The sequence below is a fragment of the Schistocerca piceifrons genome, chromosome 6, assembly GCF_021461385.2.
Source record: "Schistocerca piceifrons isolate TAMUIC-IGC-003096 chromosome 6, iqSchPice1.1, whole genome shotgun sequence".
NCBI lineage: Eukaryota > Metazoa > Arthropoda > Insecta > Orthoptera > Acrididae > Schistocerca > Schistocerca piceifrons.
This window is the reverse complement of record NC_060143.1, coordinates 29,197,705-29,215,421: the sequence shown is the minus strand read 5'-3', so window position 1 is coordinate 29,215,421 and position 17,717 is coordinate 29,197,705. Positions and strand designations below refer to the sequence as shown.

At 38.3% G+C, this 17,717-nt stretch overlaps 1 protein-coding gene across 2 annotated transcripts in view; it reads left to right on the top strand.

Annotated features, from left to right (window-relative positions):
• LOC124802767 overlaps positions 1–16,454 on the top strand; it is a 146,853-nt gene extending 130,399 nt beyond the window's left edge. Inside the window, exons 9-11 of one of the 2 annotated variants that reach the window (XM_047263760.1) lie at positions 3,001–3,237; positions 13,678–13,793; positions 15,956–16,454. In XM_047263760.1, the coding sequence (XP_047119716.1) occupies positions 3,001–3,237; positions 13,678–13,793; positions 15,956–16,032 (430 nt within the window). In that variant the 3' untranslated portion in view covers positions 16,033–16,454. The remainder of the gene's footprint in view (positions 1–3,000; positions 3,238–13,677; positions 13,794–15,955) is intronic. The other variant, XM_047263759.1, reaches the window with a different exon arrangement.
• Positions 16,455–17,717: the final 1,263 nt, after the last annotated feature.

Below are 17,717 nucleotides of genomic sequence, written 5' to 3'. Positions count from 1 at the left end.
TTCTTGTAGCAACAATATGTATATTAATTTAAACGGTAAACTTTCCCAATTTGTGTATACGCGCTAATTAACATGATATTGCCATTGGCTGACTACATCACGTGTCCTATGCACTGAATATCCGCTGTCATGTGCTGGCGAGATCACATGACATGAGCTATGAGTGGCTTACAAAAGCGCGTCACAATCCTGATTTCAATGCTTCGGAAAGTAACATGGGGTGCGTAAACAGCACTGTACTGAGCAAGAGGCACTACGTAACTAAGGATATATCAAATACAGTAATAAACTTAAGTTTCCAGATCCTTCGTTGATGAACTTTATGGTTCCAAAACTATCAGTGTCTCAGGTGAACTTTTGTATTTATGATATCTGTGATACAGTGTTCTTGTACTAATGTTAAATATTGGAAACATCTTTCTCATAACTATGGAATATCTCAAGTTATTCTGCAGATATGCAGTTTTACTTTATTGTTTCCTGCCATAATACGCCTCATGTTACATAACTGCATGCTGGCATACTGTGAATGTCACATTTCTTATTCATATTTTTAGTTAAAAAGCTGCATATAAATATGTCACTGTTTGCTAACTCTTGTTGGGAATTTTTATTATTAGCATCCAGAAAATTTTGCAGCTGTGTGATATATCAGCTGGTTTTTTAAAAATTGTTATTTTTTTTAAATAGCTATTGCATCCACCAGCGATTTAATTTATGCAAGAGGCTGTCAAATGAAAATGACTTATGGAAAAAGTTAATACCTTCATCCCACTGTGAGAGAAGATGGTCAGTGCCTTCATGGAAAATGTTTGCAGTTGCCTACAGGACCACGATTGTATATGGAAATCACATGAGGAAGGATTGGGACTGCGTGGAGGATGTGCAAGGGCTTGCCTATGAAACTTCGTGGCTGCTGATTGTTTCAGGCAAAGAGACGCATGCTTGCATACAATCATGGTTCCTTTGGCAGTCACAAACATTTTTCTGTGAAGGCATTACCATCTCTTCACACTGGTATAAATGTTTTAACAGTTATGGCTATTACTTTTGAAATAATAAACAGTTTACTTATGTTTTTCCATCTCTTGTTTTCATTTGACAGCCCTTTTTACATACTACCTGAAATATTGTTAAACTTCATAAATTCATTGAATTAATATTTTGTAGTCAGTGATGTATTTAACACTTGTCTTATCTTTTATTTTTTTAATAGCATTTATTAAATTTGAAACTGTGCAAATATTTTAAGCTACAGATATTGCCATAATATTGTGACAACCATCTAGAATATGTAATTTTTTGCTTTGTGTATCTTGTATCTTTAATATCATAGCTTCAGTATTTTGTATTTTTAAGCATTTCACACAGAAGTTGGGAATTCAGCAAAATAAGTTCTACTTAAAGTGTAATTTATCATTGTTTCTCAAATAAAGTACTTGTTTTCCCTTTTTTTGCAGTAATACGAGGGATGTTCAATAAGTAATAAAACACATCTTTATTTTCTTGATAAATTTTGGTTAAATAAGTGCAGATTTTGTTGTGGGACATTGTGGAATATTCTCCCTTCAGCCCCTATAGTTCCGTGAAATTCCAATAGATGGTCTCACTGTATGTGACTTTCAAATGTTTGTAATGGAGGTGCGTTCCGAGCAGAGGGCTGTTATTCAGTTTATTTTGGTGGAAAGCCAGAGCATTGCAGATATTCATAGGCACTTGCAGAATATCTACGGAGACCTGGCTGTGAACAAAAGCATGGTGAGTCATTCGGTGGGGCGTCAGTCATTGCAACAAGGTCGCACAAACCCGTCCGATCTCCCATGTGCGGGCCAGCTGCACACAGCTGTGACTCCTGCAGTGTTAGATGTGCAGACATTCTTGTTCAGGAGATTGATGGATCACAACCAGACATCTCATTACTCAACTGGTTGTCTGTTGGTAGTGTCACACACTCTCTTCCACCATTTGGGGTGCTCAAAGGTGTGTGCCCGCTGGGTTCCTCGTCACCTAACAGAAGACCATAAAGAGAAAGTTCTCTCCGTTAGGCCCAATGAAGGATGCACATGGACAATGGAGAGGTTATTGATGCTGCACGATGTTGGCTTCAATGTCGACCAGTAGAGTGGTAGCCCGCAGGCATACAGGCTCTCCCAGTAAGGTGGCATAAAGCTGTCGCACTGCGGTGAGATTATGTTGGAAAATAGGGTTATGTAGCAAAAGAGTAGGGAATAATATGGTGTACTTGGAATACTGATTAAAACCAACATGCTTTAAGAAAAAAAAGTGAGCATTACTTATTGAACGCCCCTCGTAAATTTTCAGTTACACCTACTTGCTTTTGTGATTCATGATAAATCGTATCCTTTCAAAATGAGATACAAATGGCACCTAAACAGTACAAAAGTTTAAATCGTCCATCTCTTTTGCTTTTACAATTACAATAATAATGGTTGTAGGGAATTTGAACAAAATGGCAGTATCTTCTTGTGGTTACTAACCATTGGCAAAAGATGTTGCTCTGATCGGTGTGGGTATTATCCACTCCCAGAAAAATATATGCAACTGTGTTGCTCTGATCCCCGATTTTCAAAATGAAACAAAAATTGAAATTTTGTAGTTATTTTGTAAAAACCACAATTTATAAAAACTTTTTAATTGTACCTTAAAAGAAAAATCTACCTCTCACCATTGGGCAACAAAGATAGCAGTATGGTTGATAATTCTGTGAAATTAAATTCTTTATACATAGTAGTTACCCTTTTAAAAATATGTATCATTCATTCAGCTAACAGCTTCCTCTAAGGGACTATCCAAAGTTTATGATGTTTTCAACTTAGTAAGAATATTATGAAAATGAAAATTGCTACTCACCATACGGCGGAGATGCTGAGTTGCATCTCTGCTATATGGTGAGTAGCGTCTTTCCTTTTCATAATATTTTTACATTCCATCCTGGATTTTCCATTGTTTGATTTCAACTTAGTAAGTCATTGTTTTCAGGATATCGGATGTTGATAACTGTATGACTTGGCTGGCAAAGAGGCATGCTGCACTTGAACTTGTGGTAGCTGCTGAGAGGTGGCTGTTACTTGACAGAGACTATTTATCAACAGTAGCAGTAGACGCAGTAGTGTTCTGTGACTCTACTGTTCACAGTCTGGAAGACTTGTTAATTAAACCAACAATAAAAATGCACACTACTGTCGATATGGCACTAGTTCTGCAGAGTCTGAACAGGTATTTTGCTGTCATAAATAATGTTAGCTTTCTATATTTAGTGTGTGTTTATTTTACAGTTATCGATCAGGTATTTAAAATACAATGCAGTTGGTCACAAATTGCTGCCTATGATTTAAGCATTGCTTCATGCTTTCTATTATTTTAATTTACACCTAGGTCACATTTCATATAACTACTTTGTACTGATATGAAACATGTCTATCTACTACTGTTGCTACTACTAACTGCTCAAAAATACTAATTGCTGCATGTGATGCAGTAGTTAAAATAACAAGGTAGAAATGCTAGTCAGTACTTACCTTTCAACAGGCAGATTTACTAACAGTGCCAGGAGAAAAACTTAAACCTAGAAATACCTTGCATGCTCCTTTTTCTGGGAGGAAAGAGGGATTGGTTGGAAAAGTTTAAAAAGGAGAAGTAGGTCACTCAGACCCTAAGTTGAGAGTTTTAGTTAATATTTCATAGTTAGCAGTTACAAGCTATTTTACAGGCCAAATATTTCTAATTATGTTATTTAAAAACAAGGATGATGTAACTTACCAAATGAAAGCGTTGGTATGCTGATAGACACACAAAGAAACACAAACACACACACAAAATTCGAGCTTTCGCAACCTAAGGTTGCTTCATCAGGAAAGAGGGAAGGAGAGGGAATGACGAAAAGATGTGGGTTTTAAGGGAGAGGGTAAGGAGTCATTCCAATCCCGGGAGCGGAAAGACTTACTTTAGGGGGAGAAAAGGACAGGTATACCCCCGCACGCGCGCACACACACACACACACACACACACACACACACACACACACACACACACACACACACACTTGTGGAGCATAAGCAACATAATTAATTTCATTTACTGCTGTAGTGCCAGTTATTAAATGATGTACAGTAAACATCTTTCACTGAAATATAGCTATTAATCTGATATTTAGTTTACTATGTAATGTTCGCAAAGTGTGAACATCTGTTTATCTCATACAATGAATATCATAAATCAGTCCCTTTTCAGTTAAATAAGAAACCATAAAAAATCACATAAATGTAATTTTTCATTGAACTGTAAAATTTAAACAAGCAGTCTAGGCAAAGTGCCATCACAGTGGACATCTATCAAAACTGCTGCAGAGTAGTGAGAAATGGTCGAGACTGTGAAGAGTGTATATCCTTTTTACGTTCAATCATTCAGTCATCAGATGATGATCCATAAAGCTCATGGATGAGATCTTTCAAGAGAGTGGATTGACACAAGTTGTATTTTAATAGAAAATTGCAGCTGCTTAAGGGCTGTTAAGGATATTTTGGAACAAATGATTAGTTTGTATCTACTCACAATGGTAATTCTGGTAATTACTTTTGCATTAAAGGTGCCTTAAGGGAAAAGTAGCTTGTATTCAGAAAGCTACTGCTGGTTCTCTATGTACTTCAGCTGCTGTTTTTAACTTCTACCTCTACATACAAAGCAGTTATATAGGTAGATAGTTACATGTTCTGGCTTTAGACAGGGCAATTGAGCCTGACCGACCAGTGTGCCATCATCTGCCACTGGATGCGGTACAGAAGGGCATGTGGTCAGCATGCTGCTCTCCTGGTCATTGTCGGGCTTCTTAACCCTGAAGCAGTTATATAACAATTAATTTCAGCAAAATACAGTGTTGGCTAAAATTGCTTGCACTCCACACTCTGCAACACATGGTATAATGCATGGCAGAAGATATTAAGCATGGTACTGCAGATTAAGGTTTCACCTTGTTTGGTTCTCATGTGGAGCATGGAAATAATGACTATTTTCAGTATCGCTGTGGCACTGATACTAGTCTAATTGTGACTTCGTAGTCCTTACAGGAGAAATATATACAGGGGTGATAGCGTACTCCTTGATTCTTTACTTAATACTCACTCTCAAACCTTTTTAAGCAGGCTTTCACGTTATAGTTGGCTGTCTTGAAGCATCTGCCTGTTCAGGGTTTTCAGTATTTCTGTATTGCCCTCAAGTAAATTAAAAGAAACCTGTTACCATTCGTACTGCCCTTTGTAAACATTCAGTGCCCCTTGTTAGTCCTATTTGGTATGGATCCCCAACACGCTTACTCAATATTCTGTTATGAGTTACATAAATTTTCTGTAATCTCTCTCTCTCTCTCTCTCTCTCTCTCTCTCTCTCTCTCTCTCTCTCTCGTGCATAATGTTAAAGTTCTGAACATTGTGAGCAAGTTTACAACCTTCGAATACTTAAAAGATGTAACTGAATATTTATGCATTTTTTTGGGACAGTAATTGATTACAGATAACAGCATCACCACCAGAAGCCTGAAGTTACTATTGTCTGCCAGGTCATTGAAGTAAAACATGGGCAGCAAAGGTCACAAGACACTACCCTGGGACATGCTTGATGTTACTGCTGTACCTGTTGATAATTTTCAACCCACGATAACATGCAGCTTACTCGCTACCAACAAACATTAAATCTAGTAACAAATTTTTGTCTCAAATCTTGTGGGATTGTTGAAAAGCATGATGTGATACTGAGTTGAATGCTTTTTGGAAGTCAAGAAATATAGCATTTATGTAATTGTGATAATCCATGGCTTTAAGGATGTAATGTAAGAAAAGTGAGTTGGATTTTGCATGACTGATTTTTTCGGGATCCATGTTGGTTGACATGGAAGAGGTCATTTTATTAAAATTATGTAATTATTTGAGAGCTTAGAATATGTTCTAAGGTTCTGTGATGGATGGATGTTAATGATATCGGGTGATAGTTTAGTGTGCCATGAGTGGTCGCGTAGTTTTAGGTGTCATGTCACGGACTGCGTGGCCCCTCCCAGTTGGAAGGAGCACGCCATTGGAGACACTGGCAATCATGGGGGGTTTTCTCACAATGAGCCAATCATCTTGTTCACTGTCACCGTCTAACAAACATACGCGGAATGAGACTAACGATTCAAAGACACACCCAGCTCCACCACGGTTTCTTGTGGTTTCAAATACTGAAGACTGTCAGTCCTTTGCTACAGTAAGTCAGTTTATTATTCAGAAAGGTGTTGATGGAATCGCTGGCCCTGTGAAATCCTGCTCTCAGTTACGAAATGGTACTTTGCTTTTGGAGACGACTGATTCTCAAGCACAACTACTTGCAGCTTAGCTCCTCCACGGCTATCCTGTTCATGTCAAGGCCCATCATACGCTGAATTCTTCCTGTGTTCTTACTTACATTAACCTGCTCGATGGTCTGACTGAGATAGAAATCCAAATGTACCTCCTGATCAGGGTGTCATTGCAGTACATCGGATGATGAGCAAGGTAGATGCATCCTTATTGCCCACACTCACTCTTTCTCACTTTTTGTGGAGTTGTGCTTCTGTCAAAGATCAAAGCAGGCTGTGAAGTTATCACAGTACAACCGTACATTCCGAACCCAATGTTCTGCTACCATTGTCATCGTTACAACTACACTAGAGAGCCCTGTCGACACCCAGCCAAATGTGTAACCTGTGATAGTGCTGCTCATGAGGACGATTGTTCGCCTCCTCCTCCCCGCTGTATCAACTGCAACGGCAACCATGCTGCCGCCTCCTGAGATTGTCCCAAGTATCTCGATGAGGGGGTTGTCCGGGAGATCCAGGTGAAGGAAAAAGTGCCTTCCCTGGTTGCTCACAAGTTGTTGGCTAGCTGGAAATCCTGCATTTTACCAACTGGCACAGACAGTACTGCTCTTGCTACATCTCACTACATTAAGGGCATGGCCAAGCAGACATGCAACCTCAAATTTAGCACTGCGGTTGCGAAATTTCCCAGTGTCATGGTAGCATCCCCGTCTCCTCCTCCAGCTGTGCAACAAACCACCAAACCTTCACCTCACAGGTTGAAGTCATCTGCTATAAAACACTGGCTCAGTTTGTTTCAGTGAGAGATTATAACTTGGACTTGTTAAGAGGATATGACTGTAGTACCCTGAGTTCTTCCTGGTTGCTGCCTCCCTTGTACAGAGCCCCTTGGTCTGCCACTGACACTCCCACTTACAGTTAGGCTGTCAAATAGTGAAAGGTTCTGTATCTCCTGGATAGGAGACAAATAGGAGAAGAATGTATTTGCAGTACCTTTGTTGTCTTGGTGGGTATGAGGCTCCCAATAGCTCTGCCAACACAACCATTCGCAGCAGCTTTCAATTTCGTGATAGCAGTCAGGATGACTCCCTGCTGTGTATGGACAACTTCTTCCACTCTACATTCCTGAAAGTTCTCTTTTTTTTTTATGAAATATATAGTACAGGATGAATGTATGAATTAATGTTGTAAAGTGAGTCACTATCTAGCTTCTTAGTCCCTTGCTTATTTGTCAGTTTTTCAGGATGCCAAATGTCACTAAAGTTTTCACAAATAGTAGGTTTGTTAACACCTGGGGCAGGGTTCCCAATCATTGCACTTCCCATCATGCCACCTCATATCGGTTCTCGTCCTGGCACGTTAACATTGATGAGGTCTTAAACAAAGTGCCTAGTCAGAGAAGTTGCACTGTTGGCTGCAACATGCAGAAGACTTACTATGTTGGTACTGCACATTTCTCTATTCTGACTGAGATATATTCATGCTGCAGTGTTCTTCTTTGGGACACCAGTGTAGAAGTTGGCACAGAAACAGCTAAGTGAAAAACCTGTGCAATATGTACATGTATTTATACGTAAGAGCTGACTTAGAAGTTTTCATTTGTGTGAGACCACGTGTGCAAGATTTGTACCCTGGTTTGAAATTCTAGATTTGGATATTTACTGTTTGCATTTCTTCTACGTAATCTTGCATAGATTGTATAAATGCCTGTTTGTATTGTAAAATTTTGAACATTTTCAAGTGCCCTGATAAACTTGTGCTGTTAATGTCCGTTGCAGGCTTAAACTTATTTGTACTCTCTTAAAATTTTGTGAACTGTAAGTCTACCCCTGTTCAGAACCACCGTTCTCTAATTTCATCATGTAATTATATGAGAAATAGATTACTCTTTTTAGAATTTTCAGACACTTACAAAAATACAAGGGTCGTTCAATAAGCAATATCCCACTTTTTTTTTCTCAGAACATATTTATTGTTAAGAGTCAGAATTTGGTGACAATATACATCAACATGTCTTGTCCATGTCCTATTTTCCTACATAGTTTCCATCACATTCTATGGCTGTACACCAACTTTGTGGAAGAGCATGTCTTCGCTGCTGGTAAAAGCTCTTGTCCTGTAGGCATAGCCTTGTTTTCACTCTATGACTGACACTCTCGTTATCTTCAAAGTGTGTTCTTTAAGCGGCCCAAAGAAGGAGAAGTCCGAGGGTGCCAGGTCTGGACTGTAGGGTGGATTAGGCGTTGATGTCTGACCCAATTTGGCAATGTATTCTCAGGTTTTCAGACTTGTGTGTGGGCGTGCATTATCATGTTGGAGCAAGATTTCTGCTGGATTGTTGTCTGATCGAACACATCGAAAACGGTTCTTGAGTTTATTCAGAATCTTCATGTACGCCTCTGAATTGGTGGTTGACCCTCTTGGCATAAATGTGCACAATAATGATGCTATCACAATCCCGGAAGAGTGCCACCGTGACTTTTCCGGCAGAGGGCGTTGTCTTGAGTTTCTTCTTTTGTGGCAAATGAGGATGATGCCACTCCATGGACTGCCTTTTTGTTTCCAGTCCAAAGTGGTGCACCCAGCTTTCGTCCCTCATAACGATCCGTGACAGAAACTCCTCTATATTGGTCTCAAAACGCTCCAACAATTAGATGAAATGGTCTTTCCTTGGATCTTGCGTCCGCTGTGAGCATTTATGGAACCCATCGTGAGCACCTCTTTGAATATCTGAGAGTCTTGATTATTGCAGGCGCAGTTCCAGTGCTGACCGACAACTGTAGAGCCAATTGTTGAGTTCTGATGCTCTGGTCAGCACGAATAATGGTGTCTGCATGAATCAGCATGTCTGGAGCAGTGGCTGTGACATGATGTCCTGAGCTTGGCTGATCACGGAGCTCTGTTTCTGTGTTTTCTGAGGCTGTAACTTTCTTTACCCATCACCCAACTTTACTCCTATCAACTGCAGCATCGCCATACACTGTACACAAATGTTTATGGATGTTCATCACAGTTTCTTTTTCTGCACACAAGAATTCAATAACAGCATGCTGCTTGTAATGTAGACGTCATTTTGATGGTGTACTACAACTGTACCATTTGCCAGAATGGTTCGAAACTTCACCGGCGCACAGAACATCCATCAAATGTGAAGCACCAACAAGGATGTTTGTCTATGTATGTTAACAGCAATTTAAAAAAAAAAATGTGGAGCATTACTTATTGATCGACCCTCATTCATTTTCATAAGTTACCAGTACTAGTCTTTTGGATAACTTATTTCATAGCAAGCCAGTGTTGTGATTCACAGTTACTGCGAAAGAATAAATCACCCCGAATTTCACTGTATGTTAATGTAAATAAGCATGCATTTTTGAGAGTTTTTGGTTGTTACCATTGTCCTGTGCATAATATAATTTGTTATTAATCAGTGTTTGTGATTTAGTAACTGTAGATTATTTTGTAGCTAACATATTGGGTTACATCTGGTGTTCCCTTAAAGAAGATACATTATCTAAATTTATTATAAATTAACTCTGTTTTCAAGTTTGTTAGCAACTATAATTAATTTCAAAAATTTGTAGGTAACTAGTAATTTTTACCACATGTTTTTCTGTTGCCTTATTAGAAATTTCATTTTGTGTATTTGCTTCAGTTCTGACAGGGAATTAGTACTTTCTTAGCTCGACAGATCAAAAGATAAACTGCTGGCTTAGTCTAAAATTATTTGTTCACTGTGCTGTTATACATTGCACCAGCCAAAATGCAGCTTCACTGTGAATACTGTTCTCGAACACAGGATGAGTTGGTTACATTTGTAAGCAGCTGGAAATTGCTGTGACTACTGTCAAACCTTTTGTGGCGGTGTTCGTAGCGACAAACAATTCGCTGTAGAAACGGCTTACGAAGTCACCGCCACACTTTTAATAGCGGGCCGACCGGTCTGCTGGAACAGTGAACAGAAAGATGAAAACCCAAACACTCTGATTAAATAAAAGTCGGTACTTATCTTTATTAACGAAGATACAGAAACAGTAGTGAACTCCGTGTCTACAGAAATCTGTCTAGTTCGAGTCGGAGCGGCTAGGTCAGCGTCGGCTGACGGCAAACAACTCTGCTGCGATGAACACACAACTGACTAGCAAGTACACAATTCGGTGGCGAGTATACAACTGAGCGGCGAATACAGAACTGTCCTAGCGCTCTCGACTCCAGCGCTTAAGAACCCAGAAGCCAGCGGTGGCGCGCGCAGACTTGCGGCGATTTCCTGCCTGTCTCGCTGGCGCTGCTTATGCGGACGGCGTCCGGACTTTGATGCTGCCAACCTTTTGGCAGCGGGCTCGGGTAGCATTACTGGCTAGGATATAACAAAACCATTTGCAGCTGCTGCGAATCAGTGTGTTACAAGAACTCCTGAGTCTGCCTGTAGTACCAGTACCAAAGGTACCTCAAGTACTATCCTGTCCTGTGGATCCTGTCTCCTCTGTAGAAAGTACAGGAGCTGCCGTTACTCATCCACTAAGGGAACAAGGTGCAACAAGCTGCAGATTGTGGTGCACGTTACAGCAAATGATGCCTGTCATCTGGGCTCCGACGTTATAGTCGGATCATTCCAACGACACAGAGAAGGTACCAGCCATGTGCCCGCAGTTTCAATGAAGCTCACAGTTTTAAGCATTGTCCGCAGAACTGATTGTGGCCTCTTGGTTCTGAGATGAGTGGAAGGACTGAACCAGGTCCTTCGAAGATTCTATGACAAGTTAGCCTGTGACTTCCTGGATTTACACCATAGGGTTGAGAACTGTAGGGTCCCCCTAAATGTTTTTTTTTTTTTTTTTTTTTAAGATTAAGTGACTCCAACCAATCCAGATAACGATAGTTGTAAGAAACCCAGAAGTATCGTAATATCAGAAGAAATGCCTCACACAGGTGAGAGTATTAAAATCCAAGTGGTCAACTGTCGAATCGTTCGCAACGGAGTGCCTGAATTCAAAGAGCTTCTGAAAAGCATTGAAGCTCACATAACAATAGGTACAGAAAAGTGATTGAAACCTGAAATTGATAGCAGAGAGATTTTTGGAGAAAATTTAATTTATATTGAAAGGATAGGCTAATGGGAAGTGTAGGTGGTATACTTGTCGCAGTAGACAAGGAACTCAAATCGACGGAGACGGAAATTGAAACAGCAAGTGAGACTGGGCAAGACTCAGTATCAGGGGTTTAAATAAAATGGTAATTGGATGCTTCTGTCATCTCCTGATGTAACTGAAAATGTAAGAGAAAACCGTCAGTTCACTTGTATGTGCGTTCCCCAATCATACTGTAATCAGTCATGGAAACTTTAATCATCCAACAATTAATGGGGACAATTACAGTTTTGTTGGTGGTGGGTGTGATAAGACATCCTGTGAAGCTTTACTAAATGCCTTCTCTGGAAATTACCTAGAACAGACAGACAGGAACCCCACTCATGATGGAAATATATTGGATCTAATGGCAACAAATAGACCTGACCTCTTTGAGGGTGTCCACTTCGAAATTGGTGTCAGTGACTGTGACACGGTTGTGGCAACAATGATTACCAGAGTACAAAGAACAACTAAATTGAGCAGAGAGGCATATGTGTTCAGAAAGCTAGATAAAAAAATCGGTAGTGTTATATCTAAATGAGGAACTTAAAAATTTCAGCATAGTGCAAGAGCATGTAGAAGAGCTATGGCTCATGTTTAAAAGAATAGTTGACCATGAACTGGTTAGATATATACCCAGTAGAACAGTTAACGATGGGAGTGACCCTCTATGCTATACACTCACTGTAAAGAAATTTCTAATGAAACAGTCTACTACAGAATGAGTGTAAAATAAAGCATTGGACTATGGATAGAAATGCTGAATGAAACACGTTTTGGTGTCAGAAGAGCAATGAGTGAAGCCTTCAGTGACTACCATAGCAGAATATATATAATATCAATGAAACAAAGGAAACTCCAGGTAGGAATATCAACAATGTAGGAAAAGACAAGATTGCTACTTGCCATAAAGAAGACATGTCAAGTTGAAGGCACAATTGAGACACTCGCATAAAGCTTTCGGCCACAGCCTTTGTCAGAGAGAGAGAGAGAGAGAGAGAGAGAGAGAGAGAGAGAAAGAAAAGCAAGCACACCTAATGCACACGTGACCACCAACTCCAGCATCACAAATCGGAATGCCAGGCCGAAGATGCTGGATTTGGCCAACTTTATACGTGTCTTCTTTATGGTAAATACTTTCCTACATTGTTGTTTTAACATCAGTGACTCACAGATGGAATCGGGCAACTCTCACAAATACCTGGGTGCAGCACTTTTTAGGGATATGAAATGGAATTATCACATAAGCTCAGTTGTGGGTGAAGCAGGTGGTAGATTTTGGTTTATTGGTTATATACTGGGGAAATGCAATCAGTCTACAAAGGAGACTGCTTACACACATTCGTGCAAGCAGTTCTAGAATACTGCTCAAGTGTGTGGGACCTGTACCAAGGGAATATTGAACTTATACGGAGAAGGGCAGCATGAATGGTTACAGGTTTGATACGTGGAAAAGTGTTACAGAGATGCTGAGGAAGCTGAACTGGCAGCCTCTTGGAGATAGACATAAATTATCCCAAAAAAGTCTACTAACAAAGCTTTAAGAACAGATTTTAAATGATGATTCTACAAATGTGCTACAGCCCCTTACATATTGCTCACATAGGGATTGTAAGGACAAGATTAGAGTAATTGCTGCGGGCACAGAGGCATTCCAGCAATCACTCCTCCCATGCATCATATGTGAATGGAACGGGAATAAACCATAATAACTGGTACAGTGGGATACAGTCTCTGTCATGCTCTTCAGTGGTTTGCAGAGTGTAAATGTTGGTGTGTTATTTAGTTGATAGTCTGTGGTTTTCCTTTGCATCAAAACTTCTGACACCAACAACATCTGTATCTCTTTGTTTACAAGCTGGTTTGCTGCCAGAGTGCTCTAACCATTTGTTAAGCATAAGTTGTCGTATGAAAATGAAATATTACACAGAGTGTAAATGTGTTAACATTTTACACTGTGGGTAACTTTTTGAACTTAATGAAATAATATGCACTCCCTAATTGCACTGTTTAAATAATTGGTGAATTTTACTGAAACCTTTGTTACATGTAAATAATGCTTACTGCACATGAATTAGTTAACTATTCATAACACACATTACACGCTAATGTCACACTATTATAGTCTTAATTGCATGTTGTAAACAGTACCATTTTAATACCATTTCAATTCTTGATATATGGAATGTTAATTGGTTTCAGTGAATTTCTGCACTTTGGATTAAGTTTGGCTTCAGAAAACAAATGTTTAAAAGTGAAATCTATGTTTGTTTTCACTAAATCACCAATATTTCCAGAGAAAGTTTGCTACAAAGAAGGTAAGTTGTCTAAACTGTGTTCTTATAATTGAATTAATGTGTTAATTAGCTAAATTCTTGACAGTTTCATCTGTTGTGTTGCATATTAATTTGCGGGGAGCAAAAGAGTGCACGTAAAACAAAGGAGTAGGAAACAAATTTACTGGACTGATGAAAACTAAATATGGCTCTTGATTCTTAAACATTCCATTACCTGCTCACCACATGTGGAACTATGTGAGTAAATAGGTATTATTTCAAGCAGTTCATGGTGCTATGAGGTTTTGAAACAGGTGGTGACCAAAGAACTTTGAGGAAAATTAACCATAAACATGAATTAGTGGAACTCTGCATGAATTAAAAATAGAAAGGTAAAACACATAAAATAAGGGAAAGGTAACTACTTACCCACAGAAGATTGGTTGTGTAATAGAAGGCAGTTAACACTAGCTTTTGAGACCTGTACAATTAATTGGTATTGTTAGCCTACTGTCTCTAGAACATGGTACTATGCTCTTTTTGTGATTGATGGGAGACAGACTGTGGACGATGAGGGTTGTTGATTTCCTCAATACAAATACTGATTGTTTTACAAAATGGCTTTCATACAATGTAAGTGATCCACTACCAGACTGTAATATGTTACATACATCTCATCATCTATACTCTTCATTTGTTCCACTGCATATTCAGATAGCATAAAAGCTGTACATTATTAAATAAAAAGAATTTTAAATAAAAATAGACATTCTGAAATATCTGCAATATAATCTTACTTGTGTTGTTAGAAGCTATTTTAGCACTGTTGGACAAGATGATGTTTAGTTACAACACTTATAAGATAATTATGCAGTGTTACACTAGTGTACCAGGAAGCTAGTTTTATGAAAGACTGAAAATTTAGAGTCTTAAGTAAATTTATGTTCCTCAGAAACTATTAAAGTTATCAACTTGAGACTTTAATGCTGATCTATTATTATATAAGTATGCTGAAGAAAGTGTTCCTGCAAGTGGTGTACTGGAACAGACAAAATTAATCAACAGATTGGAGTATGACATAGTGACCCAACAAACTTACACAGCAGCACCATATTTGGAATGGGCATCGCATGCCAATGAGTTCTGTCTCACTAAATCTCTGTTCACATCAGCATACTCAAAGGCAGTCAATCGTACCACTTAATGAGTGATTGATAACCCTATGCCACACAGTCACCATGGTTTTTAAAGCAAGCACAAAATGCAGTAAATACACACAAAGTGCATTCCACTCTTGGTCTAAAAATGTACTTTTTTAAAGTATTGAAGTATCATAGTTAAGATTTTTTCAAGCCTTGAGTGCATGGTAGGTGTTCAGAATTTGGCGACTGTGGCAGAGATGACTAATAATCAAGCATTGGGTAACATATGCTAAACAGAAAAGTCCGCATTACATTTATGATCTGAAGAATGTTTCTAGACCACAAGGGTTATGTATTTGGAGAAGTCGTTCTTATAGTAGTTCATGATGGTAAGATTGGAAAAAGGTAGTATTACCTCTCAGATGTGAGATAAACGGATTTAATCCTGGTCTCCAACATGTGTAGGTGTATTCCTTTTCATAATGAATGAAGACAGCCACAGGATATAGATCCCGTAACTATTCATTTTACAGATTAACTAAACTCTGTAAACATTATTAGCTGGTTTCAAATCATCATTCACAGATTTTTGAATAGGGTAAAGTAGGCTCCACCCAGCTATCTAAATATCTGCTGAATGTTGGTAGTGTTCCTTCAAAAAGACTGACAAAGTCACTCTCTCATTTTTATCCAATCAGAATTAGAACAATGTTTCTGCTCATTTTAATGGGGAGGTTAAAAGGTTTTACTACTCCCAATTGAAGTGGTCAGAAACACCTACTTAATAATGGTTACATAATTTACTCTGTGCAAGAATTCAATCAACGACCTACAGTAATTCATTCTTACTCTATTAAAGTAAGAGCTCTTCACTCTTCATTTTGCTGTGATGTCAAAGTCATCAGAACATTAATGTAAAGAAGTGGATGGTTATAGTAAATTTAGCATCACTTAATTATCATAGATTCTAATTTTAGTTAGACTTTGTGGGCTGTACATTGAATGTATCCAAAATCAAAAATGAAACTGATTGTTATTTGACTAAACAATCTTCTGTTCCAGATACCTTGGACCTTTCAAGTGACTGTGAATCATACAACTGTTATGAACTTCTTCGCATCAGTGACAAAGTATTTTAAAATCAGTTTTGCTGTGCGCCAGTAATTTTGTACATACAGTGTTACAAAACGAGAAGTCTATTAAAACTGAAAAAGAAATGAATTGTGATTTAGTAATCTCCTAACATACAGATGCTATAAACATTTGATTAGAGCATAGGAGACATGTCAAAAAAATTAGTAGTATAATTTAAGTGATATATAACTATAGTTAATGAGACCTGATAGTGTCATTAATTTTAAGTTGATAAATTACATCCCATCAAATAATCAGTTCATCCTTTATGAAATCTTCAACTGAGTTATAAGATCATTGGAGGAATGACGTAACTTTTTCCGGTAAGTCCAGCTTCATACTCTGAATGTTCTTGGCTTTAGTTTGCTGTAAATTTTCATTCCAGTTTACTAGGTGTCTCAAAATGTAGTTGCGCGTGTGACAGGGAGCAAAAAATTATCAATATTTCTCATATTATATGAATGAGCAAAACAAGTTTCCTTGAATACTTCTAAATTCCTGTGTAAAAAATGATAATATAAATACGTAAGGTGAAAACTGTTGAACATTAGATTTTTAAATAATGGGCAACGTGATTCTCTTGGATGTACAGCCAGTTTCTAATGATTCTTTTTTGCAGTTTTCAGTATATGCGATGTCTTACTTGAGCCTCCCCAAAAAAATAATATCAAAGCTTACAATAGATTGGAAATACTTATGATACATGATTTTTCCTTGTCTGCTAGGGGCACTAGCTAATATTCACACTGCAAATGCAAAGTCACATAATTTTCTTACTAGATACTCAACATGTTTATACCACTTTAATTCTAGGAATCTGACAGAAGGCAGTTCTTCTAGGCCCTGATTTTTATGACGTTTTAATATCTTAGAATTTTGACTATTTTGTACTGAACTGGGTCATATGAGGGGTTTTTGGTAAGGTTAGGGGTAATACATTGGGTTGAAACCGTGTTTATAGATGATTCATTGTACTAATGATCCAGACAGGAATGCAGTGGCAAGTTGTGGCTCTAAATTCTGGTGAAACCAAGAAATAATGTAGAAAATCCCCTTTCCTTCCCTTTAATGTACACGTACCTAGCGTTTGTAATTATGACTACAACTACTACAACTACTACTACTACTACTACAATGACCACTACCAAGACGACGATGTCAGTGGCGACAGCCATTACCACTATACTATTACTACTGCTAATGATGATAATAGTGTTATTTACAAAAAAACTGTTAAAGTGGGCATTTCAGCTTTGTTACTTGTAAAACGAGTTAACTCGATGATTCTACAGGGAAACGCTGACCATGTGAAAATCTTGTTTCCAGTTGCATTACAATTTTATCCAGAACCTCGAAGTACACATGCTTGTATTTTGACATCAATTGATTACCAGTGTGTTCATCCATCATTTCAGGTCTACTCAAGGAAGCTGCAGACTGCGAATTAGTTGATCATTTTGTGCAATTTAAAAAGTCTATCAATTTATCTTCATTTCTTAAGTTTTCTACACAAGCTATGGATTCTGAGACAGCACTGTTACAAAACTGTGAATCACTGTCTTTTCTGAAGAATGTTGGAAGCAGTTTAGTCTTCTAAAATATGTTTTGAAAAACAGAGAGAAGAAAAACAGTTAGTCTAGGAGGCTATTTTTGAAACCAAAAGCTTCTTTTGTAGTCATTGCACTAGAGT